We start from the raw sequence: 26525 nt of genomic DNA, 5'->3' as shown, positions 1-26525 counted from the left end.
TGCTGTATTTAAGATTCAAAGAGAGGATAATAAATCATAAAATTAATATGTTATAAGCAAATCGTCTAAATTTTAAATTATGCAAACTTATTTCTTATAAGATTGTCAGGAGTGGCACCCACGTCGCCAATTCAATACAGGGCCTTCCGATTGGTCGGTCCAGTAGAAAAACTCCAAGCATCGATCGCTGTATGTGTATGGCTGTGGTCCAATGGATGCATTCAGCGGAAAAAGCAGCTCAGTGAGCTCTTAGTAATTCTTTAATATGAATTGATTTTTGCGTTTAGTTCCACGTTGGATCTAAGTGTAGAAACCAATCGTAATAAAGAAGCGCTTATCAAATTATTTTTTCTGTTCAACATTGTCAATGTAAAGAGAGCGACCAATCGCGTATCTTGTTTAAAGGACGAGACGATATGATGTTCCTCATGGCGTCTACATTTTAAATACTTCTTGCGCGATTATGAAATAAATTACTCCTTTGAATCTGAGGATGAAATTTCGAGTCGGAAATTCATGAAGAGGAAGAAAAAAAAAGAAGAATATTGATACTGGATTCTGTTGGAATATAATAACATAATAGAGAAATTTTCTATTCGCTGTATGCGTCAAATTGATAACATTTTTTATAATATAAAAACATATTATGTATGTTTCTCCACGTAATCCGCAGCCATCTGCCGCACGCGAGCTACAGCCTCGGCCGTACCGTACTTTTCCTCGAAATTTATAAATTTCGTGAAGAGAGTTTTCATCTTTCTCGGCGGAAGCGTTTGGACGCACGCACGTTCCAACACCTTCCTGCAAACGCAAGATAAAATTTTATTCAGTAATTATACTTAGTTATTGAATAACTAAGAAATCAGGCCTGAAACGGATATGTCCTAATGATGTATATTTATTATTGCACGCTGTTACTTGTAGTAAAACCGTAGAATCTACGTACCTGGCTAGATCGATGTTCTCGGACTTGATCAGGCAATCGACGTAACACGACCACACGTCGACACGTTTAGGATAAGAGCTCAGGATGTTCTCGAATAACGTTTGCGCTCGTTCCTTGTCTCCCAGCTTGTTCTCCAAATTCGCAAATCGCACCAGCAAGTTTACGTCTGCAAACGCGCGTCACACAATTTTAAACATATAGGATTATCATCGCTAAAATAAGAGGAAGCGACGTGCGTACTTACGCTGAGATACGGGCAAAGATTGTAACGCCCGTTGCATAATCTGCCGCGACTTTTCTTTCATGCCAATTTTCAGCAGCGCACCGCCGCAATCTATCCACGTCTGAGGATCTTGCCTGAACTTGCCGATCACGGTACTGATCAGTTTCTCAAGCTCGGCCCTCCTACCGGCGTCCGCGTGTACGGTCAGCATGTGCATGTACACTTTGTACGCGTCGTTCGTCTTCACGGCCTCCTGGAACACGTCGTTCAGGGACTCGGCGGTGCCGTATCTGGACTCTAGATTCAGCCACGCGTTCCACACGTTCAACCGTTCGTTCTCCTCCCTGAAATTGACCGTTTTGATGGCACGTCTCGCGACCGTCCTCGCCTTGTCGATCTCCGTCGCTTGCAGATGATACGCCATGTACTGTAGCCACACTAACGAGCTGTCGGGGCTCGACAAAACCAATTTATCGAACTGATCGACGGAGCTGGGTGCCTGATTGCTCGCCAGAGCTTCCTCACGCTGGCGAATCTCGCGCTCCTTCTGCCGTTCCTGTTCCCGCCGCTCAGCCGCGCTCAGCTTCTTTTTCTTCTTCCGTTTAGGCTCCTCTTCGGGCTCCTCCTCGTCGTCGCTGGACGTCTCAGCGCTGGCAGTAGCGGCTAATTTTGCCTTCTCGTCCCAAGAAAAGCCGCACTCCGGAACGCGCAATCTTCCCGCTGATTTAGTCTCCTCCGTTTCATCTTCGTCGACAGAATCTTCATCCGATTCAGAATTGTCATCTATGTCTTTTATTCTGATCTCCTCCTTGTTGACTTCAATTTCATCTTTCTTCTCATTTTTTTTCTTCAACGATTTCTTCGGGGCTTTCTGCGGCGCTTCCTTCGGAACTTTCTTCGGCGCTTTTTTTGACGGATTTGTAAGATCTACATCGTGTGGCGCAGACACCACCTTCCTCTTCAATTGTTCCTTCTTGGTAGTAGATTGCCCCGCTGTAATCGTGTTCTTTGGAGTTTCGAATGCGGACTTTAGCATGCAAATCGGGACGATATCAGACTCGCTTCCTTTCATTATAACGTACAGTCGAATCTTGGCGTGGACCTTGTAAGGCGTCAGATCGGGAGAATTATCGTTCGCGTGTCGGCGGACGGGTAGTGCCGCCAGATATCCCGCGCCGTTACGTTTCACGACAACGAGTATGAACCACTTGGTGATCATCAGGATCTCTGCTTTTAACGTGACCCCAGTGGGCAATTCTGGCAGCATCCTTTGCTTCGAGCTGATGCCGTTTATTATTCTCGGTAGCAACGACACGTCGACGAGCTCGTGGACGTAATTCTTCCACAGGATCGTACCAAACACTTGGTCCCCTACTTGAGGATTGCCGAAACAATGATCCTTGCGCACGGTAGCCATCAACTGATCGTTCAACTGCAGCACCAAACCGTGCTCAGTTATCTTCTTGACGATGCCGGTAACTTTTTGACCCAGAGTCGCCGACGAAATCGGCCTGCTCTCGTAGTACGTGGTCCTCGCCAGCTCCGACAATTTGCTGAGGTACAAACTCAAGATATCCACCGCGGTCATCATCTTGACCTCGTACTCAGACGGGCTCTCCCACACGTCTTTCAACGACATTGTCAAACTGAGCTCTTTCTCTCGCTTGTTGATTGCTGTGATTTTAACGAATAATATCTGATTCATGTACAATTCCTCGAAATTGCTCACGTTCTTGTACGACACAAATCCGAGCTTGGAGTAATTTTCGATCGGCAAGACAACTCTCACGCCGTCCTGCAATATGTATCGCACCGTGCACGGAATGCAATCGCCTATTTTCAACGAGTCGAAGCTCCTGTATTTCTCCTGCATCACGAAAGTGCGCGACAATATTACGGTCGGCTTTGTGGCGAACACGAGAGCCGAGATCACGTCCCCGGGAGCGCATCTCGACGCAAGTAAGCTGCCGACTTCGATGCACGGAGCCATGTGACCCGCTGGTAAGTAGCTCGTCACAACGTTTTCGTCATCTTCTTTCCGTATCATCAAATATATTCCTTTGACGGACGATTCCGTCACGGTCCCTTCGACCATCTCTCCGATCGAGAAGCTAACGGATTGCTTCTCTTCCTCGGAAACGATTCTCAATTTCATTCTACCGTTGTCCTTTTCCACCGATTCAATGCACACCGTAACTGTCTGGCCAACGGAATAATTCCAATTCATATCACGCGTATCGCGATCCAACGTACTGCGTGGGACCCATCCTTTTACCTTTCCGTAGAATCTCACCAATAAGCCGTTCTTATCTATCATGCTGACCGTACCGTGATATTTCTTTCCGCATTTGGCATCCTCAAAACGATGTAAAACCGGCAACTTACTCTTTATTAGCGACTGCTTCAGCGTGAATTTCACTCGTTTATTATCATTATCAACTTTATCCAGGACTCTCGCCTCGACGGTGTCCCCGGCTTTCAATTTGTGTACAGCGCTTAAGCCGCTATCGGATACGTGTTCAATCGGGACAATTCCCCAAATCCTTCCGACTTGGGCATGTATGACGGAATGAGATGGTTCGATATGGATGATCACGGTGAGAACATCGCCAATATTAAGATCAAAAGCTGAGAAATATTTCTGCCTCAAAATTTCTTCCTCCATTGTACAGACATAAAAGTGCTCCAGCCAGTTGTACGCGAGAATTCTGCATTTATGTGTGGAACCTTCTTTGAATTCGGTCGGAATCTTGGCAAACGGGACATTCGTTCTTCGAAAAGAGATATATCCGCGTAGCCCAGATTTAGATAACTTGAGAATTAGTCCACTGGATTCTCTGTACAGAACATTAGCTCTCTCTACAATATCGCCTATGCGCAACATCTCCTTTTCCGACGTGTCAGCTAATAGACTAAAGTACGCTAATTTCACCGTTGGCAATATGTATAATAATGTACCAGTCACTTCCGTATTATCTGCATACGTAGATAAAGGGTTGTTTAAATAAATTTGATTTATAAATCCAACATTATCCTTCCCAAACGTAACTTGCAGGCCATTGGAAAGCACCTTTGCTACATAAAGCGGCAATTTTGTTCCCGGCACTAAAACGTCCAAAGACACTACGTCATGTGCGTTGACCCTGTCGATCTTTTTCCTTTTAGTCGACAATTTGATGACAGACGTGTTATCTACCGTTTTTATTTCCTTGACAGCACACAAGAGTTGACTGCCTGGAACTACAGAATTTATGATATTAACAAATTATTTTGTAACGAATATTACTTTGTAATGAACGCAACGACACTATTACGTTATGCGGAGAATTAATTACAGTTATACTTACAATATTGCTTTCCTTTCTCAATGTCCTCAGTAGCGACAAATGCTCTGACATTGGCTATGCCTGTATCAACTATATAGCCATGATCCTCTATGCTCTTGACAGTGCAAACCACCTTTGTATCTTTCGCAAGATAACTGGTATGAACATTTTGATTTATTAACTGCGGCTCCATAGATAAGCTGCAGGACCATTTGCTTTCGTTATTTATACTTTTGATGCAGCACGTTACGTAATCGCCAGGTTTAAACAAATCTGGTAAGGGCTTGAAGTCACTCGACTGGACGGCCTTTGCGTCGATTATATCTTGCAACAGATTTGTGTATGATTGGCCGAGATCTGTAGCTTGCACCTGTCCTACAAATCCACCCGGTAGAGACACTATCAAATGGTACTCCGACACTTCAGAAACCCGTCCAAGGAGAATCAGTCCTTCGCGTGGAATCGTTTGACATAGTCGGTCTGCAGTGGTGGGAATAAGATTTGTTTCTTCTACAATTGCGTTATCTTTTCTTTTCTTCGTCTGCGTTTTACGCCTCTTGGATTTAAGCTTCTCCTCAAACGGCTAGGACAAAAGCGTTATTATCAGTTGTGTCATGTAGCTGAATTTTATATAACAATTTATGTCAATAAAATATCGATATTTAAAAAAAAAATTTATATACCTATATCCAGATACAAATATTGATTTAATAATATGGATTACTATAACAAAATGTTACACTTTTTCCCTGAATCTTCTTTAAAATATATAAATTAAAATAAGCTTAAAAGAAATTAAATTAAAATAACTCAAAAACAAAAAAATAAGGAATGAAATTATATATTTACCGCATCTGTAAGCCTCTTGATTCCAGGAGGTTTCTTCCCTCCTCGGGGAAAACTTTCCTGCATCATCTAAAAATATGTCAAATAATTATTATCTAAAATTAATCAAAGGAATCGTTATTAGAATTACAATTAATTAATATCTATAATATAACTTATAACACAATAAGTACTTTTAGGTTAACTGTCGGTTTTCTGTTGCTGAACTGGCTGCACTAGTTTAGAGTTCATCTTTTTCCTTTCAATGTGGATTAAAACAGATAAATTCTGAACTGAAGAGCCAGTTCGACAATAGAAAACAAATCCAATAATATAAGCCATCTGGTCTTGAGATGCTGATAATTAATTATTATAAATTTCGAACGTTATATTATTTTTAGGAATGTTTTATTGCAATTATAATCGTGTACATGCCAAGTCTTTATTTATATAAATTACCTTAACTCAAAATAAATTATGCCGGTAGAAAAATTTCATCGGTGCTCCATGCGGAAAAACGATAAACACGTGCATAACCTAGCATTTTTCAATAATGAACCGCCAGTGTCCGCCAGATGCGAATCATTACAGAAGATTCTGCGACGTTTTCGTCCCTAGGAAACGAATCCTCCAATTGGATATTAGACCGCAGTCTAATGTCGCGGTTGGATTTACTTTTTATTTTCTTCTAAGAATTTTCTCACAATTCCTATGACCATTTCTACTTACCTTTTTTTTAAAATTAGAAAAAGCTAAAAAGTAAATTAAGCTGCATTAATTAAAGTCAAATCTGCATTAGTAGAAATGGACAAAGTCCGTAATTCTGCGCGTCCCGAAGCACATTCGGGAAGAGAGCTAGCCGGCCATAAGAGTCCCTATATAGGGACTCTAGGCCAGGAAAGGCCCGCGGCCTGCGCGTTTGCGGACGCGCCATTATCGGCGAGTCGACGTCGTTCGACGTGGCCCGTGGCAGGATTTTTCGTCACAAGTGGTGCGCGATGAGTCTCGTGGGGAGGTTATTCTGCCTGTTCCTTGTGTTCGCCGGCACGAACGCCGGCGGGCCGATTCTCGTCCTGCTGGACAATCTCGCGATCAAGGAAACCCATTCGATATTCTTCAAGACGTTGCAGGGTACTGGCGCTTCGCCTTTTATCTCTCTGATCGTCGCCGACAGTTCGGCCTGCTGACGGCTGTCTTCGGCAACTGTTTCTCGCGTGCGTTACACGCTGTACACGTCGTCGTGGACGTTGAGACGCGCTTGCGGAATATCAATCACGTCCGAGGGGCGTGGATATTGATAATTGATAGCAAATTCCATATGTTTCCGTCTTTTCTCGTCCATGTACAAAGGCCACGTCAAAACGTAAAATATTGATCCGTTTTCAGATCTCGAAGGATTTTTATGCTATTTTTATCGAGATAAAATACGTATTTGAGTATTTTAAAATTAATTTTATCAATAGCGAAGAATACAAGTATTCGCATATCAATTTTAATGCAATCGGTATAAAACTATATTTATAATATGACATTTACAGTGTTATCTAATTACGGATATATGACTTGTACGTTTTTTTTAAATGTAATTGTTTATTACATTTTTAACAATCAATTGAATAAATTTGATTGATGGAATTAATTAATGACATTAAATAATATATTTGAAAATTGTTACAGACAGCGGTTATGCCTTGACTTTCAAGTCGGCCGACGACCCAACTCTGCAGCTCGCCAAATATGGCGAATATCTATACAAACACCTGATAATCTTCGCACCTACGGTGGAGGAGTTCGGCGGTGCTCTGAGCGTGGACGCGATAACGGAGTTTATAGACGGCGGTGGGAACGTTCTGCTCGCTGGCTCCTCGCAATCTGGCGACGCCGTGCACGAATTGGCTTCGGAGTGCGGCTTGGAGGTAGACGAGGAGGGCTCCACGGTGATCGATCACATGAACTACGATGTTTCCGACGGCGGCCAGCATACCACTATAGTAGCAGATCCAGCGAATCTGATAGACGCTCCGGTTATCGTCGGAAGCAAGAACATCCCTCCGTTGTTGTACCAGGGAACCGGACTGATCGCGGACACGGATAATCCTTTAATTTTACGTTTATTATCAGCATCTACCTCGGCGTACACCTATTATCCGGATCAACCGGTCAAGGAGTATCCACACGGCGTTGGCAAAAATACCTTGCTGATAGCGGCTCTGCAGGCGAGAAATAATGCTCGAGTTTTGTTCTCGGGCTCGCTATTTTTCTTCAGCGACGAGGCATTCACCAGCCCAGTTCAAAAAGGACAAGGTAAAAAAAATAACTAAATTCTTTAGCGAGAAAAAGAGAAGAAAGTGATTTATTAATTTATCTATCTTTTGAAATATCTACGAATTAGTATCTTTAACAATTTTTGCTCAATATGGAACGATCTATATGAGACTTAAGGAAGTTCGATTGTGCTCGCAGGTGGTAAGAGATACGAGAAGTCCGGCAACCAGATGGTGGCCAAGGCGATAGCGCAGTGGGTGTTCAAGGAGAACGGTGTCATACGCGTGTCGTCCGTTCACCACCATCGAGTCGGCGAGACCCAGCCGCCGGCCGCGTATACGATCATGGACGACGTGGTGTACTCGATCGAGGTCGAGCGGCTGTCGGGCGGCAAGTGGGTGCCCTACGAGACGGACGATCTGCAGCTGGAGTTCGTGCGGATCGACCCGTTCGTGCGCATGACCATGAAACCGGTGGGGAACGGCCGCTACGAGGGCAGGTTTAAGATCCCCGACGTGTACGGGGTGTACCAGTTCAAGGTGGACTACACGCGCATCGGACTGACGCATCTTTACAGCACCACCCAGGTCTCGGTGCGCCCGCTGCAGCACACGCAGTACGAACGCTTCATACCGAGCGCGTTCCCGTATTACATAAGCGCGTTCTCCATGATGGCCGGCGTGTTCCTGTTCTCCCTCGTCTTGCTGCACTACAAAGAGGACGCGAAGCCGAAGTCGGAATAACGTCCCGGCGCTCGCGGATGTTATCGTCGTCCGTTTGGATGTCCTCTCTCTCTCTCTCGAAGGCTGCGGTATCGCGTTTTCTTGTTTTCGCGGAAAGTGTGATACTATAGAAGAACTCATAAGGGTAGAAAGTTTTAACTTTTAATACCACTTATTTAATGTCGTTCTACATCTTGGTGCGTGCGATTTTCCGGGTATCCGGTGCTGTTTATTAAACGCAGCACTCTCTATGGATAACGTGACGTTTATGTCGTAAAAAGTCGCGTTCCTGTACGTACATGTTTCAAGATTTTATAATGTTTCTCCACAAAAGAAGACAAAAAAAAAATCGAGAGGAAATTTTTTCATGCAGTTTCCATTTGTTCCCACGTTTCTTCGAGAAATAGAGCACTGTATATAAAACCATTACAATAGATTGTATGTAAGATTGTATTAAAAGATCGCTATAATAATCGGGACGAATAAATGCTAAAAATTATTCGCCATTACTTAATCTTGCAAGCCGTAGGGGGTAAATTTTTCTTTGAGGATTGCAGCCGTGCTTCACGTATATCTTTAATATATTTCGAAATTTATCAGGCTCTGCGTATATAAATAGAATTTCATCGAATTTATATATTTTGAAATATATCTGGGCTTTGTGTATAATTAGAATTTCATCGAATTTATATATTTTGAAATATATCTGGGCTTTGTGTATAATTAGAATTTCATCGAATTTATATATTTTGAAATATATCTAGACTTTGTGTATAATTAGAATTTCATCTACAGTGGCATTGACTCAATCAATTTTTTACTGTTTGATCGTATTTTTTTTTTCGACGATCAATTTTATCCTTATCAGCGTCCGATCTTAAATAATTGATTGTCGCTGTATTTCTTTTACAAGCGACCGATATATGTTACATTTTAATGAATTAATTGTGGGAGGAGTTTTACGGGATAATTTTTCAAATGCGGTAATTTTTCAAGTGCTACCAACGTTCACTTCCTTTACCAACAGTAGCCCGGCCTGGTTCCCCAACGCGCTGATTGGCCCGCGATGATCAGCTGAAACGGCGACGCATTAAACGACCTGGAGGGGGTGGAGGAGAAGGCCGTGAGCCATCGCTCGTCGGGGGGCCAACCGTCAGTTGGCGTAGTTACCTGGTTCTGTTTCTGTTTATCCTTCTGGACCGTGAAACAAGACGCGGGCCAAAATTGGGTGATTCGCCGACGTAGAGGCGTTTCGGACCGCATCCGGGTAAGTATTCGACCACTAATCTACTCCACCTTTGCAATTTATTTCATTTCGTGAAAACGATGAATAATAAAGAGAAAAAAAATTGATCCCTCGACATTTCGGTAGGTAGGTTGTGATCGCTGGCTCATTCTCGCTCCTTTCTATTTTCTCGCGTCTAAAACGCGCGTCTAATCGAGCGTGAATTTTCAGTGCGACAGACCCAAACAAAGGAACAGATTTCCGATTTAAAGTCGTTTTCAGGTGCGTTCTTCGTTTGTGTCGCGCGTAGAAGTGGAAAAACCGTTTCGTTTAAGTCCAGAGTGTCCGGACAAGATCCCTGTCTGTCGACAGCATCGGGAGTCACCGAATATTCGACGTCTGAGAAACCTGAGAAATCATTTCGAATGACGCTCCTTTGGCCGTTCTATCGATTGAGCCTATGATCCGCAAGGAAAGTGAGGCACGGGTCATTGTACTCGGCCGCGAACTCCGTTGCGAGTATAGTCTCTTTCGTCCATTTCCTAAACGGGATCGGAATAACAACAAAATCGAAATAGGCAGTATAGCGTTCTGACAACTTGATACATCGCTGACGCAACGAAAACTTCGAGGAAGCGAGATTCCTAGGTCGCCTGTGAACCGAGCGACCCTCAACCCTTTGTTCTCAGTGTCGTTTCCCGCGGACGAACGCGAATCGCTTGTTTCGTCCTTAATTTATTTCGATCAGCTGCTTTAATGTATAAAAAATGTAATTTCTTTAATTATTTATATATTGTTTTGATTTGTAGAGATTTCAAATTTAAGACTCTAAACAAATTGAATTTTTTTATTAATTAATTTATATTATTTGGACGGATTTGTCGGGATTCCAGATTTAATTTAAGACTTCAAATAAATTTAATCTCTTTGTTAATTGATTTATATTATTTCGACAAATTTGTAGAGATTTAAGGTTCAAGATTTTAAACAAGTTTAATTTCTTCGTTAATTGATTTATTTGAACATATTTTTAGAAATTTTAAATTCAAGGTTCTAAACAAATTTAATTTCTTTGTTAATTGATCTATATTATTTGGACGTATTTGTAGAGATTCCACAAAAATGTAGTTCGCTGATTAGAATTAAGTACTGTCTTGAATGTTTGGAGAATTATATAGACTGCCGCGCGAAACACTACTTATATCGAATCCACTTGGAAACAGGCCCGGCAAAAGGTCAAGATTCTTTGTTCCCGATCGAGCTGAAATTAAATAAAAATCAGTTATATTAATCGCCTTATTCGAATGTCACTGTTCATATTTTTAATTATTTTTATCATCAGCGAATTTTTATAGTTATCGTATGACTTATTCATGTATATAATTTACAGCATTCGCTGCCAGCAGTCGGCCAGTGTGGGATTTACGTCATGTAACACGTGTAACATCCGAAAAATCGATAAACATTTTACGTCGGCCCGCGCGGGTGCGTTGAACCCTCGCAGTATACGTACAACGGATGATGTAACTTTTAACCTCCGCACGACGTAAAAATACCTCGTTCCAATTATCTGATGAAATCTAGGTAAACCAACAGTAATACAGAATCAGCATTCATTATAACAATAGAAATAAAAATTACTCGACGAGTGGTATCTAGCAGAAAAAAATTTTATCAAGTATAATAATTTTCTGATTTAATAATAGACATGTAATATAAATATATATTATATATCGCACGCATTCTGTATTAGAAAAAAAAATTCTTTGCAGAGCCATGAAATTTCTACGTAACCCGGCATCTCTCTTTCGTCATCGTGTAAGCTCTGGAATATTCTGAACGACCTCGAGAGAGATATGGGCTTTAAACACTGCGCTCTCTGTCTTTCTCTTTGCTCCCCTCTTCTCTCAGCTGAATCACGAGGCTCCAATTTGTCACATATTTGACGAGTGATATGTATTTGTTCGGAACGATAGAGAAGTCTTTTCCCGAGCGAAGTTCCACGTGTGGAACTGAACGACAGGTGGTCTGAGCGATCGAACTTCAATTAACTTAATCGACGATTAATTCAAGCGGTAAAATCGCTCGAAACAAAATTTCTAGCTTGTCTCTTCTCTCTTTTTTTTTTTTTAAATCAAGTATAAAGTCATATGAGCATCGTGATATCATTGGGCAGGTAGCTTTTAAACGTCTCACGTTTGTTTTTGACATTTCGCTCTTGTTTACTTGCACTTTTAATCTCTCATTTTACTTTTATCTCTCGCGAAAACAAAAATAATCATCTCATTATTTCCCGTATTCCCGTCAACCCACGATCGAGAGTCGACGCCCACAGTTCGGTTGTAGAACAACGCAGAATTTTTCGACAGAGGATGCGCTTATCTTCGCCGCGTGACGTCAGATCGTGCAAGACTGCCGATTGACGTCATTGGTTTCGCCTAATTTGGAGATGACTCGCCTCGGATATTCACTTTTGTCATATCTACATCGAAAATCATTCCGATTTCTCGTACATTTCTCGCACACTTGACTTTGACATTTGATTTTTCGGTAATAACAGATTCGGGAGATGGCGTGTTTACAATCGTAAACACAGTTTTATCTTTTGTCTGAAGTGGCTATTTACGAAACGTCAAATTGTTTCGTTTATCGAAAATGCACCTGGCTATCTGACGATGTCGACATTCTTCCTTTTCTTTGTTATTTCTCATTTCTGTCGCTTCATATACATTATACCCGATCTGTTCCGCTCTCTCACCTTACTGCGAAGGTGATCGAATAAAAAAAAGAAAAAAAAGAAGAAAAGGAAAGAGAATCCAAGGAACGTGCTTTACCAGTATGGTGCATCCTTGAGACTCTCTCTTTTTAACCAGGTCGCGCGTGCAAAGAGGCACGTAGCATTTTGTTTACATTGTCCACGAACAGCCGTGCTAAAAGAGAAAAAGATTCGTTCGACCTTGCACAATTGTGCGTTTGATCACGCACGACGCCCAATTATTTCACCGTTGAAGACACGAACAGAGACATTTGCGTAACGTTAAATGTTAAATCGCTGTGCGTGCGATTTAACATTTAACGTTGATGAATATTAATTACATATCCCCAGGGGACATATCTTTAAGTAACAATGAAAAGAGAGCTCTGCGATACGTTAAGACCAACTCTTCAGTAAAAAGTTAAGAGATTGCTAGTTAAAGTTGAGATGAAAATGTTGACGTATATTGTCTGTCAAATGCGATAAAAATTGAAAATTTATTGTAATTAAAATATTTGTAGTAATAACAATCATAATAACAGTAGCTTTATCTCTCAGTACATGTATAAAATGTTTTTTTTATAAAAAAAATCGAATTCAAATCGAAATTGGACCCAGCCCAATCTATTATTAAAAGTTTGTGAATTCTGCGATACTCCAGTCATATAGATTTGAAAGCAATGCTATTCTAAAAAAAATAAAACCTTTATTTTTCTACAAGTAAAAACGAGGGTACAGAGCCGCAACAGGGTGTTCGTGTCATAATATTTACTTTATTTTTCTCGTTAACGATACGATTTGTACGGACGCGCAAAGTTTATCACGAATCGTTTATACTCTGTTTACAGATACAAGGCTTGGCCAGCTGCGCCATTCTTGTTGTGTGGTTCTTCTCATCAGCCACACTACATCAGCCAACCCTGGCTGCCGGGTCGTCGTAGTCGGATTGTTGTAGTTAGCTGTTGCGATGTCACACACTGCAGGAATGGACACGGTCTTGCCTGTACCGGATGCCATCCCCCCGCTCGAGAAGCTGCAAGAGGACCTGGTCTCGAATCTGGTCCAGGAGGTCAAATTTCAACCGGACCTCCACCAATTACCTATTACAACAAAGGTGAGAATTGTTTTGCGCGGAAGAAATGGTTAAAATTTTATAAGCAGCATCAATAAAATTATTAACTATGATAAGTTTTATCTGCCACGTCAGTTCAATGCACATTTTGATGCATTACGATTTTAGTGCTCTTAATTTTTAAGATTACAGATTAATAATAATACTTGTTTAATTACCAAACTAATGTCTGTACGTTCCAGGACGATGAGATAACGATTGGTGCTCGGGACAGATCCGCTCATGTACTAAGATGCCTGAAAGTGGTGTACGACTTGTCGTCGGATGTATTCTTCATTGCGATCAATCTGATGGACCGTTTCCTGACGAAAATGAAGGCAAGGCAGAAGCATATGGCCTGCATCAGCGTGTCGGCCTTTTACATAGCCGCCATCCAATGCGCGCAGGAGATAGATGCCGACCATCTAGTCTCGATCTCGCAATGTCGATGCACGGCCGACGACCTGAGACGTATGTCAGGGGTGATACGAGACAAGTTGCAGTGGGTACCCGGTACTCAGCCCACTACCACCTTGACTTTTCTACAGCTGTTCAACAATATGTTTCACGCGGTGGCGAAGCAAATGCATCTCGGTGACGTGTATACCAGCATCATCAAGGTGAGCTATCATCTAATCTATTTATAGGATTTAAAAAAAAAGAAAATGATTATGTTCGTCGATCCCCGACACCAAAGATAAAGATCTAACAGCATTCGAAGTATTTGTTAAGTCGTTGTACGCCAATTTTATAAGTACAGTTTTATTGACACGAAAATTATATGGTCAGACTGCGCTCTCACGGGCACTGTTCGTCCTGTTACAGGAGTCCGAATTGATCCTCAGATTGGAAATGGTGGCTTGCGACGGTAATTGCGCGAGTCTCAGGCAATCTGAGGTGGCTCTGGTATTACTCTGCACTTATTTGGACGCCGCTGTTAATCGGCTGAATGCAAATGCGGACGCCACTGTGTCTGCTGACGGTCCATCTTCACACAACGCGTCCACCATTGCGCCATCCTACCAGTTGCTGAAAGACGAACTCATGCAGTTTGCCATGGGGCTCCAAGAGAAATGCAACGTAAATGTTACCTCATTACTTGGTTTTTTAAGTTTTATTATTTACCTTGAATAGAACACATAAAATGTCGAAATAAATCGTACGGAAAAAATATTTTTGTAAAATTTAAATTCTTTAAATAAATGGAAATTTAAAACAAAGAACAAATTAAGATAAATAGAGCGAAAATAATCACGAGATAATTTGGCTCGCATAATTTATTTGTCGATCTTCAAAGCTCATATTTTTGTCGTGTTTTAGATTTCAGAGGAGAGTTTCTGCTCTACTCATGAGGCAGTGGGCGCCATACTAAGCAAGTATAACGCCCAGGAGCAAACTCCTTACAGGCAGGAACTAATCTGGAAAGTTTCGTCGCGTACCGCAGGTATTTTACGTCCGACCCACAATTTCAGATCCGTGTTACCCGTCATCGCGGAACATGCGCCGATTCCGTCTCCGAGCAGAATCAGGTATCTATCGCCACTTCTTTAGGTCACAATTTAAAAAAATGTCATATATTGTTAAAGCATCGAATTGAATCTTTCTTTCTTTTGCAGAAAAACTCGTAAATACGCTCGACGCCATGGCAATAAGAGACGTTAAAGTGGCACCACCATTTTTTTGAGGTACGGTTTCTATTAAATATTCTGCTGTTGTAAAGATATTTTATAAATTGTTACGAATCTTGGAAATAAATGCTTGTTACATGTTCACTTTTCACTTTTGTTTTCAGAGTACGGCATTGGGATTTTCTTCTAGTGTATCAAGTAAACTACTTTTGATATACTGGATATGTCTGGTCTACGCGTCAAGTAAAAGCGCAGGATTTTCACTTTTTCCAGTACGAAGATCAAAATTTTACTCGAGAGTACAAACGTCGTTTCACGCGTTACAATAATTTCCCTTAGAAGCTCCGTTTGTGTCATCTACTGAAATGTACATACTGGCAAGACATAAGTCTTTTACTGTATAAAATATATATGTTTTGACAGTATGTAAATTCCTCATTAGTCGCACCATATATTAATCTCGGCTCACTTTCTCATCGCATTACACGCATGTATTTCGGAATATTTGTGCAAATATTTTATAAAGAAGACAAGGATTTGAGCCCCTCCCCGTTCCTGCGATAAGATTGAATTGCTGTTATAGGGGTGGGGAGAGGGAGAAGGCGAACAGGTACATAAACACTGTGACGAGCAGACACCTAGTAATCATCTTTAAGAAATATTGAAAATTAATGTGATACAAAAAAAATCCTTTATAGTTATTATCTAATTAGTAAAACAACATCGCTTAGCAAAAACGTATATCTATATATTTACAAGATGTGTTAAAAACGAGGAAAAATTATAAAAGAAAAAGTAATAATAAGAATTGCGAAAGTGTGTTGAAAATTTCGTATAACGTAAAACGGTTATTGGAGGAAAAAAAAGATTATAAAAATTGGTCGGCATACCAATGAGAGTTGAATGCGCTTAAAACCTGTGCTTGCTAGGTTTGACGAAGAAAGAAAACCATTTCGTCAGATCTAGTGTCATTATGTCTCGAAATACGCTTCTCTTTATCGTATCTCCGCGTCGAGAAAACGGAGCAATCGATAAAATAGGTTTATTGCACTCTGAATGAATTTCTTGGCGTGTACGCACATGTCAGATAAATAATGAACGAATAACGGGGAAATCTACGAAATGCACAAATGTGTAATCCAGATTGTTGGAGACGAATTTCGCTGTCGCGTTGCAATATAAAAGAAAAGACGTGATTCTTTTTATGTATATTCCAAAGATAAATCATTGCATTTTCTTTTTTAAAAATTGAATTGTATTCGAATCGCTTCTTTTCTGTATGAGATATCTCGTACGTTTTGAGATTAGCTTTTTCTTACCGTAATAATACAAACGCTTTGTATTGATATCAGCTTTACGATCATTTATTAGCTGATTCGTCGCGATAAAGTAATATAAGAACGTGTCAAAGAAAAGACATGAAGAAATACTCGTAAGTCGTTGTCCTTAAGTCTTAATTGATCGTATAATATAGTATAAATGTGTAGACTGCGTGCATTTTGTGTGTACGCGATCAATTAAGGATTAAGTGCAATCACGAAATATCGAAATGTGAGAAGCGAGTGGACATCGTATAGAAATTCGTCCGCAAGCAGATGAAAGCGCGTGAACGACGCGTCGTAATGCGAGCCAACATAATTCGTAATTTTATTTATTTGGCAAAAACGTTGAATCTTTTATAGACGGTTCCTATATATTCTCATACATAATTTCTCGTCAATTTGTGCTACACACCAAATGCGTTATTTGCGATTCACGGTAGCTCACAATTTGGCGTTCGGGAGCTAGTCCGCGTCGTCTGCGTCTTTGTAACTGAAGAAAAAGGAAAAAAAAGCAATTGTTGGTTCAAATAAGTTTGCAAATCTTAGCCAGTTTACGCTAGTCATAAGTCATACCGTACTTTCATTTCGTGATCTGTGAAAATACATTCTCTTTTTGCCTTGCGGCATCAATACATCGTGCAAATTTTATTCCACGAAGCTTTTTTTTTTTAATTTTCTAACAAATCTTTAATCACCACGCATGGATATTCATAAAGTCACCGGTGTTCTTACTGGAAACGAGCCGAAATGCTCCGCAAGTAATGTAACGGAAACACAATTCAATTGAGCAAAATCACGCATCTCAGGATTATAGCTGGCACTAAGAAGATGTTCTTCTGCAGATGCAGCGTAGCTATTAAAAATTTGAGACTGCAAGAACGAGATGAAGAGTCTGATTTTATAATATTAAATCTATAAGATGAGATAAATTACTTTTTTCTTTTCGGGCAAAGAGAATAGAAAGTCTTGTCACGAGAATATCATTACTATGTGTCGTGTACATATGCTATTTATTTCATCTGAATAATTTTATTGAAAGAGAGCACAAATTTTTACTTGTCGGTATTATATGTTACATATAGTTTCTAATTTTGTTAACACAAGTACGATAACCGTGTTTCTTTCAAAGATCCTTTTACGTAATGTGGAACACGTAAAAGGTAAAACGGTGTATTTACCTTTTACATTGACGACAAAAAATTAATTTGTAATGCACAAAGTTAGTTTATAATAAAATAATAGAAAAATACAATGGAGATAAAGTAATCTATACTGTAATTTTTTGTTTTGCAAAGAGAGACAATCACCATTCGTGTCTGTTCCATGATGAAAGTACATACACATACGTACATATGTCAATGAGCATGTAACAATCTCTAACTAAATACGATATATGTAATGCGTTTAATTATAAGGTCACACGACTCGTGGAGACGTAAATTATAAGATACAAAGAAGACATCGAATTTACTGTACAAATTGGATATATATTTCGTTTCCTTGAAAAAATAACAGGCATGTAAATCTTTGCTAGAGCAACGTGTCCTCTGAACGTATGTACTCTCCAATGTCCGCTTGGTGAAAGCAAATTGTCGCTATCGGATCCGCGTGTTTGCAGTCCGCTGTACTCTTTGCAGCAACGCCAAATCCCTGATATATTAAATAGAAAATGAATGAGCCTTACATCGTTTTATTATCTCTTTCGTTTGTACAACGATGTTAACGAGAGATAATCGACAATGTAATCAAGAAATAATTGTGTATATGATATCACATACCAGTGGCAAATCGTTCATAGAAAGCACGACGACACCCTGATACTGAGAAGTACCTTCCGTTATACGAGCGAGACCTGATTTCATAACGTGATGTCCGTACAGAAACTGTTGCTCCGCCGAGGGTTTCACCCAGATCTTGTGCTAGACAAGGACATTGTTCTTGATAAGTTCTAACTAACGCTTGCTCATATCTCGCGGTAAACATGTTCAACGGCGCACACTCACCTGTGCGTAAGGGGCCAAATAATGTAACGCGGTAACGTGCAGCTTGAACTTCCCCGATTTTGTGAATTTGCCGAAGCAGGTGCCTAAGCTCAACAGGTGATCACCTCCCACGGTATTCGCCAAGGATAATATCCTCTCCGACACATAGTACACCCTGTCCTTTTTCTCCCGAAAGCAGTACATCCCGTCCGGTCGATCAATCAGGTTCTTCACGTTAGCGCCAATGCTGCGTAATTCAATTTATAATTTATTATCAATATTCGTTACACTTATCTACATTTAACTGGAAAATTATGGGAAACGAGTGAATAATTGAGGTTGCCAAGTCACTCACTATTTTGTTAGCTTCTCGAACACGAGCTTCGTTCTTTCCTCCGATAATTGCTTCATCCTTAGAATATACGGGAGAACGTGCGGTCAATTATTTATTTATTTTCTTTGAAAATTTCTACTCCGCGTGATACCTCTGCAGCTCGAACACGTGCAGTGTTGATGTGACGTCATACGACGTGTTCAAAATCGATTTAGAATTTGGACCGTTTGGACGCAGAAAATCGCAGCCTATATCGATTGTCGTTCGATTGTTGATGTCGACCGCGCCGCCGCGTGCCGCGACTGCCCGTCACTGCCCGACTGCCGCGTCACCCGTCTCGGCTCGCGTGATCGTGTCCGCTCGTGTCTCGCCGCCGTCGGGGGAGTATTTTTGCTGAGCTGGTCCCGTGTGTCCCGTGTTTACATCCGGAGGACTCGTCGCGAGATCGGCCCGTCCCTCCCACCGCGTCCCCCCGCCCACTCCGCACGAGTTCTCGGCCGCCAGCCGCCTTTCTCCCGATCGCGATCACGTCGCGGTCGTCGCGGATCCTTCCCGGCACTTTCCCGTCGACGGCGAGAGAGAGAGAGAAAGAGAGAACGAGGCGGACGCGTGGTTTGACGTGGACCTCGTGTTTTGACCCCGTGAAGCTCCACCGGCGCGCACGCGATGAAGGTGACGGTGACGACGCTCAGCGACGACAGCGTGTTCGTCCTCGACGTGAGCGAGGAGCTGGAGCTGGAGAACTTCAAGGCGTTCTGCGAGATCGAGAGCGGCGTGCCGGCCCACGAGATCGTGATCGCGTTCAACGGTAGACCGCTCATGGACGACAAGAAGTCGCTGCGCGACCACGGGATACGCGACGGCGACGCCGTCATCCTCCAGCACATGCACCAGAGCGGCGGCAGCGATCTGAACATGCAAGGACCCTTCAACAGATGTAGGTATCCGAGGGATGGATGGACACCGTGTGTGGTTATGCGGAAATTTCGCTTTAACTTTTTAATAATTTTACTTTTCGAGATGTGGAGCCCGTGTTCTAAATAATTACCTTCGATGTAACCTTATACTGTACAGCCCAAAGAACGTTATTTATCTTTATGCGGTTGTTTATCTTTATTATGCTCCGAGTTGCATCCCAACGGCGTGCTTTATCATTTATCTTGCTGATAGAGCGTTAGATAACGATGGGCCTTGAAGCCTCGGCCTTTGACTTCCGCTTAATTATACATGCCTTTGTCAATCTTGGCTATTCAGCCTCCAATACCTACTTCAAAAACAATGTCAATTTATTTTTATCTTTCTCCCCTTTGTGCCTGTACTTGGCAACATATGTCTTGCCGGAAATAAAATGAACGTACTAAATTTGAAGAAACATCGCTCTAGCCATTCCAATACTGGACTTCAGTTCCATCAGAATTCCCGGGACCAGCAATAATCAGCGCCCGTCGCCGATCGCGAACAACAGAGTACAAAATCCCCGCAGCGAGGACGATCCGGCTATGATAAAGAACATGTTCCTGGCTAATCCGGATCAGCTGGCGCTGCTGAAGCAGAATAATCCCAGATTGGCCGACGCGCTGCTGTCGGGAAATCTTGGTGAGCAACAGTTTCGAATATTACAGCTTAACGTTGCGTTTTGCACCTTTGGCCTAAATATCCGTGCGTTATAGATAGATTTTCGACTGTACTCAGAGAGCAGATAGCCGCTCGAGAAGAACGGCAAGCGCAACGGCTGAGAATGATGAACGCCGATCCATTCGACACCGAAGCGCAGCGGCTGATCGCCGAAGAGATCAGGCAGAAGAATATCGAGGCAAATATGGAGGCCGCGATGGAGTACAATCCCGAAACCTTCGGCACCGTCGTTATGTTGTATATTAATTGTAAAGTCAACGGATTTCCGGTTAAGGCATTTATTGACTCAGGTAAATTGCCGGGCGAAGCGCTACCTCCGGTAGCAAGTGGAAACGCGTCGATTTTCCACGCGCATCTCGAGAAAAACAAAGTCTTTGTGCAAGTCTTTCTTCGATCTTTATTGTATCGTGCTTGGGATTATTTTTAAGTATCTTTGTTCTTCTGTTATACATCTCGGGAGAGGGAGAGGGCGGCTGAGTAAATGTCTATTTTTAAACGTATACATCTCGAATAATCATTCTGCACGGCATGCAGAAAAACAATTTAATTTTAGAACGCCTGACCTCTGTCCGCGAAAACAGGAAAAAAAAGGCTGAATCTTGATTTAAATATATTCGAATGTATTTCGATCTCGATCCTAGAAATAACAAATGCGGAAAGGTTGTTTTTGGAGAAAATGCATTTTGCAAAATTGACTCTAAGCATCGTAACGTCAACAAGCCATTATTTTTGTGACCCAAGGTGCACAAACTACTATTATGTCCGCTGCCTGCGCCGAGAGATGCCACATTATGCGTCTAGTCGACACAAGGTGGGCGGGAGTCGCCAAAGGCGTTGGAGTACAACGCATAATCGGTCGTATACACATGGTACAAATACAGATCGGCAACGACCATCTGACAACATCCTTCAGCGTCCTCGAAGAACAGCCTATGGACATGCTGTTGGGCTTGGACATGCTCAAAAGACATCAGTGTTGCATAGACTTGAAGAAGAATGTCTTGAAAATCGGAACTACAGGCACTGAAACTACATTTCTGGCGGAAGGTGTGTTTCTTCCTTTCTTTGTAACTAATAAGACATTTTTAAGATTAATTAATTTTGAGCAGACGTGTGAGATTAAGAAACATTGGCGAATATTAATAATTTATTAATCATTGTTTTTACAGGCGATTTACCGGAGTGTGCAAAATTGAGCGGAAACAGCGATGAATCTATAGACGACAGGGATCTCCAGCGAGCTCTCGAGGATAGTACGAGGGATGCTAAGAAACAGAGGCAGCAGCACGGTAAGTATGTATCAGCCCAGGCTATCCTTTTAATCCTCTCGTCCTTTTATTCCACTCCATTTATTAAAATTAAAAAAAATATTTAACTTTATCTTTCCCCTATGCGCCTGGTCTGTTTTTAGTATATTTCTACCAATGCTTATTCTTTAAATAAATTTAAATTACTTGATTTTTGTTCTCGACAGCAGCTCAAAGCTATGAACATTTAATTTGCACGATTATTTGAAGCATTTGATATTTTATTTGCCTCTTTTTTAAAGAAGATGCAACTTTCCTCGTCAATGATAAATGTTTTCATTGAAATTTGTTAGACGGGCAAGGCAGCAGTAATCATGGGTCATCAAGACCCGCCGCCGCCTTAGAGACTACAATCTATCCGCATGATCCGTTCACGGAAGCCACGGTTAAGGAACTGGAGGCCCTGAGTTTCACCAGGGCACAAGTCATTGCGGAATTGCGTAGGTTTAACGGGGATAAAACGCAGGCTACCGCCGCGCTGTTTGCGAAATCATTAAAATTTTGAAAGTTGTCACGTGCGATTCGAGTACGCGAGCTATCGTGAAAGAGGAGACAGGCATAGATCGAAAATTGTGAATATAAGATAGGCAATAAAAGGATGGAGAGGATAAACAACGTTCGAAACAATTGTTAAGTATTTTCGTCATCAACAGCTGTTTGATATACTTCTAATTACAGTTGATACTCCGTTCTGTGAAATCGTTGGAATTCGAACTTGTTAATATGAAACTTCCCCGTAATCTCCATTCTAATGGTACATTTATTCTAACATCATTTGAATGAAAATGTTATTATGGTCTGTCTGTTATTTGCTTCCTAATACATACAGTCACATAAAGGAGAGCGCTAGGGAAGAACATCATTTTTTGAGATTTCAACCGATTCACAAAACGGGGAAGGTACACTACGATATGGTCCTTTAGTAAACGTAGATTTGACACCGTGGTCATTAGCGGTGATATCGAAAAATTTTTATACCTCGGAAACAAATGGAAGAACATTGAAAAACGCTGGAGAATACGCGCATTAGATTGAATCTTATAAAAGTTCCAAGTGTTAAGATGATGAGAAGTTATATTTGAAGTAATACTTCCTTGTATATTTTCTTACGCATACGCGCAACGCCTAATTGCATTATTTCCAAAGTATATATATTGTGTAAATAAAATATATATACTATTGTGCTATGTTACAACTGATTAAAAGAGGAATTAAATTGTTACGTGACCTAATACTTAATGTAATAAATTGCAGTATGCATACTTACAAGATATAATTATACATTAAATATCAAGATTTAGTTTGGATGCCACATGATCTTGTAAAATAAGACTTGTGTATACGTATAATTGCGCTGAGGAGAGTCAGCATAAATAAGCGATAAGATTTTTCTACCCCTCGAAAGATGCATGTATCTTTCGCGGTATTCTTTGTAGTTTTTTCATTTACGCGGTGAATATGGACAAATGTATATATCTAGTATTAATAGACTCTAAATAAATCGAGCACGAAATGGGATAGACAGAATCTTTGCGCTAGAACATCGACTTTATGGCTTGATAATGTTTCAGAGACTTGAATTTGATGTTGGACTCAGCTCAAACTCAGTTCCTCATTGTTTACCGAAGAAATACTGACTTTGTACATAAAATGATAATGAAAGGCGAATAGAAAGATTTTCCATTTTTTAAATAAGATATTTGTTACACGATAGCAGTTACGAAGAAACGTCTCCTATGCAGGTGTGTATCCAACTTACAGATAATGTCGATTTTATACTGCTATTTTTTTTTGACAAGGTATTTGGTACATTGTAATTTTTTTGTCATAAATAAAACATGAACAATATGGCGTGATTTATTTACCAACTGAACATTAATTTAGCGAAAGCTGTTAAACGATAATAATACATGTATGTATTGTAGTTATATATTTCCAAGATAATTTCAACGGAAGTAATTTAACCTTCATTTATGATTTACAATCTAAACAATATGGAGTGTGCTGGAATAGCCCAATGGGAAAGCAGTTGCTTTAAAGCAGCAATTAAACAAGCAATTCCAGTTTGATTTTAGTTCTACTATTCCGCACATTATATAAGAAATTTTTAATGAATGATAGAAATAATAACACAAACACAAAATACGAGGGTAATACATTATGATCTTATAGGAAAAGATCCAAAAGAAAGGAAAAGAAAAATCACATTTAATAACATTTATTACATATCTGTATTTTTATCTTTCGGATACATCATTCTGGACGAAAGAAGGATTCGCACATAAATTTTAAATGAATAACATTCATTTAGAAAAGTACCATTTAAGTATTCATTTAAAGAAGGTAATAACATTTATTTATAAGTCTTACTGTCTTTTTATACGCGATAATCAGGCAATTCGCTTTATTTGTAACTTACAAAAACGGTACCAAAAAAATCTTCGCTGATAATAACACTTTTGTTGAAGTCATGTTTCCTCATTAATTATCAGGCAACTCGCTGTCCGTCCACTTGAGATTCACGATTTTCCCCGTGCGAGCGGACTCCTCGCAGGCCGTAGCGATCTTACTCACCGCCAGGATCTCCTTCGACTTGACCAGCGACTCAGCCTTACCGTGCACCACATCGATGAAGTGATCCAACTCTCTTCGATAGCCGTTCATGTAACGGCTAGCAAACGAGAACCAGATCGGGGCGGTGGTCGGCCCCTGCAGGTCATACTGCCGCTGAACGGAGTTCGTCTGCCCGTTGTCGGCTTGCACCATGCCCTTCGGACCGAAGACCTCCAGTCGTTGATCGTATCCGTACGGGCTGAGGTGCGACACATCGATCAAGCCGACGGTCCCTGACGGGAAGTGCATGGTCACCGCAACCGTGTCGAAGTCCCCGATCGTCTTGATCTCCGGGTCATTCGCGTCGGCCAGGACCGCAACCTGCAATCGTATTTCCCATAATTTTTTTGTACAGTCAACGACGATTTGTACAATTTTTTAAATCTTTCAAGATAATTACGAAAGATAAAAATTCGCGTTTTCCCAAGATATTAACTGCTACATATAGACACACGAAGTTGCTGTATATGTGAATATGTAAAAATCGCACCTTGTCTGGGTATTCCCCGATAACCCAGGTAACTACATCGATATCGTGGATCATGGTGTCGTGGAAGATCCCGCTGCAAGTTTTCAAGTACTCTAAGGGGAGCAGGGGAGAATCACGAGAGACCGTTTTAATTGTATGGACGTGTCCGACCTCCCCGTTGCGAACACGGTCTCGCACGTTCGAGTAGCTCGGATCGAATCGCCGCTGGAACGCGCAAAACAGCGGCTTACCGGCTTTCTTGGCTGTTTCGTAGACTTTGGCGGTGTCCGAGATATTCTCCGCTATAGGCTTCTCGCAGAAGACCGCCTTCTTCGCTTCCAGAGCTTTAATAACGATATCCTTGTGCGTGTAAGCCGGCGACGCCACGATGACCGCGTTAACGCTTTACGAATCATGAAAAGCGAGAATTATATATGTTTGTTTGTATATAGATATGAATTTGCGTTATAGATATAGATCTATATTATCTGGTTATAAATGTAATCTATATTGATATATTCTATAATACATAATTTACATTATAGATATAATATTATGCTTAATTTTTAATTTAACTTTAATTCTACTTTTAAATTTATTTAACTTTTAGCTTGATTATTATCGTATCGGTAGCGCTTTTCCATTTTCATACAGCCACTTACTTGGGGTCTTTGAATATCTTGTCAGATTGCTTGCTATTTAGGAAGGTAACGTTGTCCAAACGCCAGTACTTCCGCAAACTTTCCCACTTGTTCTCGAGATCATCAACAATGTATAAAAGCTGGACACGTGTATTAGAAATTATATTCGATATATGTATCGTCCCGGCGTGACCCACACCGAACAGAGCCAATTTAACTATAGGTTCCTCCCGGTTATCTGTCTTCAGGGCGAGGTTTTCTATATATCTACGAAAGATCTTTCTCTTAGTAAAAGAATATCAGAAACAGAAACAAGACTCAAAGATATCTCGAATATATTTCCGCCCTCAAAGGCGAAAGTAAAAAACCGCGCTCACATATGTAAAAGTCATTTACAAGCTCAATTGCCAAGATCACGAATCAGACGGGATAAAGGTCGATTCAGACACAGCCGTGCCGTACCCGTACCGTATCACGGACAGAAACATTAGACAAGGATTCCTATTGTCTCCATCCTTGTCTAATGTGTCTCCAGCCTTGTCTAATGTTAACGATACGGATACGGTACGGGTACGGCACGGCTGTGTCTGAATCGACCCTAAACGAATAAAATTAGTTCATTACGATTAATAGATAATTTCCTTTTCAGGACCAGAATTTTATCAAACGTACATCCATCTCGCTCGTCGTGTCGGCTTCAATTTTAAGTTACAAATCAAATTGTAGCAATAAAATTTTAGGAACGTGAAAGTGTAAACGCGTTCTTCGGAGATTTTTTCGTCGAAAGGATCTTAGTTGAGTATTCATGACGTATCAGTGCGAACTTATATAATACTCTCGCGCGATGATACAAGAATTAATTACTCACTTGCTATAGATATAATCTTCCGCAGGTGGTGGACTCTTTGGCTTGAGGTATGGAGACATCCCTTTGAACTTCACAGTTGCCATTGTTATTACGAATTGTATATACTTCGATTATCCCGAAATAGCTGTTGCGACCGAAAGACCGGTTTATGGCCAACGATGCTTCGATAATAGCTTCTTATATACGTAGAGACGAACGGAAGTGGGGGGCTGTTTACTGTGACGAATATCGTTTGGAAATAGATAAAAGATAAATTTTCTAATCTCTTAAATAACATATTGCTGGTCGGCAATGCATAAACGATATAAATTATAAAAGGATTTCTGCT

The 26525-nt window shown here is 40.9% G+C and overlaps 6 protein-coding genes across 8 annotated transcripts in view; 3 read left to right on the top strand and 3 right to left on the bottom strand.

The window, feature by feature from the left end:
* Positions 1–545: 545 nt before the first annotated feature.
* On the bottom strand, positions 546–5973 carry Rrp5 (Ribosomal RNA Processing 5). The gene is made up of 6 exons (XM_071706523.1): positions 5780–5973; positions 5345–5410; positions 4517–5078; positions 1191–4409; positions 947–1112; positions 546–801 (listed from the first exon to the last, which is right to left on the bottom strand). Exons 2-6 carry the CDS (start codon positions 5408–5410, stop codon positions 645–647), a joined length of 4170 nt encoding a protein of 1389 aa, XP_071562624.1. The 5' UTR covers positions 5780–5973; the 3' UTR covers positions 546–644.
* Positions 5974–6257: 284 nt separating this feature from the next.
* On the top strand, positions 6258–8806 carry Ost48 (dolichyl-diphosphooligosaccharide--protein glycosyltransferase non-catalytic subunit Ost48). The gene is made up of 3 exons (XM_071706557.1): positions 6258–6451; positions 6998–7624; positions 7784–8806. Exons 1-3 carry the CDS (start codon positions 6319–6321, stop codon positions 8326–8328), a joined length of 1305 nt encoding a protein of 434 aa, XP_071562658.1. The 5' UTR covers positions 6258–6318; the 3' UTR covers positions 8329–8806.
* A 607-nt stretch (positions 8807–9413) lies between these two features.
* Positions 9414–26525, top strand: part of Cycg (cyclin G) — a 36562-nt gene continuing 19450 nt past the window's right edge. Inside the window, exons 1-7 of one of the 3 annotated variants that reach the window (XM_071706565.1) lie at positions 9414–9574; positions 13136–13401; positions 13602–14018; positions 14224–14478; positions 14719–14927; positions 15015–15083; positions 15191–16980. In XM_071706565.1, the coding sequence (XP_071562666.1) occupies positions 13255–13401; positions 13602–14018; positions 14224–14478; positions 14719–14927; positions 15015–15060 (1074 nt within the window). In that variant the 5' untranslated portion in view covers positions 9414–9574; positions 13136–13254 and the 3' untranslated portion in view covers positions 15061–15083; positions 15191–16980. Of the gene's footprint in view, positions 9575–13135; positions 13402–13601; positions 14019–14187; positions 14479–14718; positions 14928–15014; positions 15084–15190; positions 16981–26525 lie in introns of those variants that run through there. The other 2 variants (XM_071706563.1, XM_071706564.1) reach the window with 2 other exon arrangements.
* Positions 17342–18906, bottom strand: LOC139772701 (60S ribosome subunit biogenesis protein NIP7 homolog). The gene is made up of 4 exons (XM_071706584.1): positions 18686–18906; positions 18352–18577; positions 18127–18267; positions 17342–17998 (listed from the first exon to the last, which is right to left on the bottom strand). Exons 1-4 carry the CDS (start codon positions 18739–18741, stop codon positions 17879–17881), a joined length of 543 nt encoding a protein of 180 aa, XP_071562685.1. The 5' UTR covers positions 18742–18906; the 3' UTR covers positions 17342–17878.
* Rngo (DNA damage inducible 1 homolog rngo) lies at positions 19014–23454 on the top strand. Its single transcript, XM_071706555.1, has 6 exons — positions 19014–19601; positions 20048–20260; positions 20335–20589; positions 21041–21346; positions 21469–21588; positions 21900–23454. The coding sequence occupies exons 1-6, from the start codon at positions 19331–19333 to the stop codon at positions 22109–22111; spliced, it is 1377 nt and encodes a 458-aa protein (XP_071562656.1). The 5' UTR covers positions 19014–19330; the 3' UTR covers positions 22112–23454.
* Positions 23809–26362, bottom strand: LOC139772685 (myo-inositol 2-dehydrogenase-like). The gene is made up of 4 exons (XM_071706561.1): positions 26198–26362; positions 25351–25596; positions 24710–25091; positions 23809–24540 (listed from the first exon to the last, which is right to left on the bottom strand). Exons 1-4 carry the CDS (start codon positions 26278–26280, stop codon positions 24088–24090), a joined length of 1164 nt encoding a protein of 387 aa, XP_071562662.1. The 5' UTR covers positions 26281–26362; the 3' UTR covers positions 23809–24087.

Source organism: Temnothorax nylanderi, unplaced genomic scaffold (genome assembly GCF_030848795.1).
Source record: "Temnothorax nylanderi isolate EJ_2023f unplaced genomic scaffold, tnyl_v1.0 TNYL_tig0052_pilon, whole genome shotgun sequence".
NCBI classification, from domain to species: Eukaryota; Metazoa; Arthropoda; class Insecta; order Hymenoptera; family Formicidae; genus Temnothorax; species Temnothorax nylanderi.
This window is presented reverse-complemented; position numbering and strand designations above follow the sequence as displayed.

What these genes read in the sequence shown, in the direction of transcription:
- Rrp5 (XM_071706523.1), bottom strand. Translation starts at nt 5,410, where the DNA reads ATGATGCAGGAAAGTTTTCCCCGAGGAGGGAAGAAACCTCCTGGAATC. An exon ending in TGAGAAAGGAAAGCAATATT is followed by an intron (nt 4,410 to 4,516) that starts GTAAGTATAACT and finishes TAAATTCTGTAG; the next exon opens with TTCCAGGCAGTCAACTCTTG. An exon ending in GAGAACATCGATCTAGCCAG is followed by an intron (nt 802 to 946) that starts GTACGTAGATTC and finishes TTGCGTTTGCAG; the next exon opens with GAAGGTGTTGGAACGTGCGT.
- Ost48 (XM_071706557.1), top strand. Translation starts at nt 6,319, where the DNA reads ATGAGTCTCGTGGGGAGGTTATTCTGCCTGTTCCTTGTGTTCGCCGGC. An exon ending in ATTCTTCAAGACGTTGCAGG is followed by an intron (nt 6,452 to 6,997) that starts GTACTGGCGCTT and finishes AAATTGTTACAG; the next exon opens with ACAGCGGTTATGCCTTGACT. An exon ending in CCCAGTTCAAAAAGGACAAG is followed by an intron (nt 7,625 to 7,783) that starts GTAAAAAAAATA and finishes TTGTGCTCGCAG; the next exon opens with GTGGTAAGAGATACGAGAAG.
- LOC139772701 (XM_071706584.1), bottom strand. Translation starts at nt 18,741, where the DNA reads ATGAAGCAATTATCGGAGGAAAGAACGAAGCTCGTGTTCGAGAAGCTA. An exon ending in TTCGAGAAGCTAACAAAATA is followed by an intron (nt 18,578 to 18,685) that starts GTGAGTGACTTG and finishes TGAATTACGCAG; the next exon opens with CATTGGCGCTAACGTGAAGA. An exon ending in CTATGAACGATTTGCCACTG is followed by an intron (nt 17,999 to 18,126) that starts GTATGTGATATC and finishes TTAATATATCAG; the next exon opens with GGATTTGGCGTTGCTGCAAA.
- Rngo (XM_071706555.1), top strand. Translation starts at nt 19,331, where the DNA reads ATGAAGGTGACGGTGACGACGCTCAGCGACGACAGCGTGTTCGTCCTC. An exon ending in GCTGCTGTCGGGAAATCTTG is followed by an intron (nt 20,261 to 20,334) that starts GTGAGCAACAGT and finishes CGTGCGTTATAG; the next exon opens with ATAGATTTTCGACTGTACTC. An exon ending in AACTACATTTCTGGCGGAAG is followed by an intron (nt 21,347 to 21,468) that starts GTGTGTTTCTTC and finishes TTGTTTTTACAG; the next exon opens with GCGATTTACCGGAGTGTGCA.
- LOC139772685 (XM_071706561.1), bottom strand. Translation starts at nt 26,280, where the DNA reads ATGGCAACTGTGAAGTTCAAAGGGATGTCTCCATACCTCAAGCCAAAG. An exon ending in AAGATATTCAAAGACCCCAA is followed by an intron (nt 25,092 to 25,350) that starts GTAAGTGGCTGT and finishes TGATTCGTAAAG; the next exon opens with CGTTAACGCGGTCATCGTGG. An exon ending in TCGGGGAATACCCAGACAAG is followed by an intron (nt 24,541 to 24,709) that starts GTGCGATTTTTA and finishes ATACGATTGCAG; the next exon opens with GTTGCGGTCCTGGCCGACGC.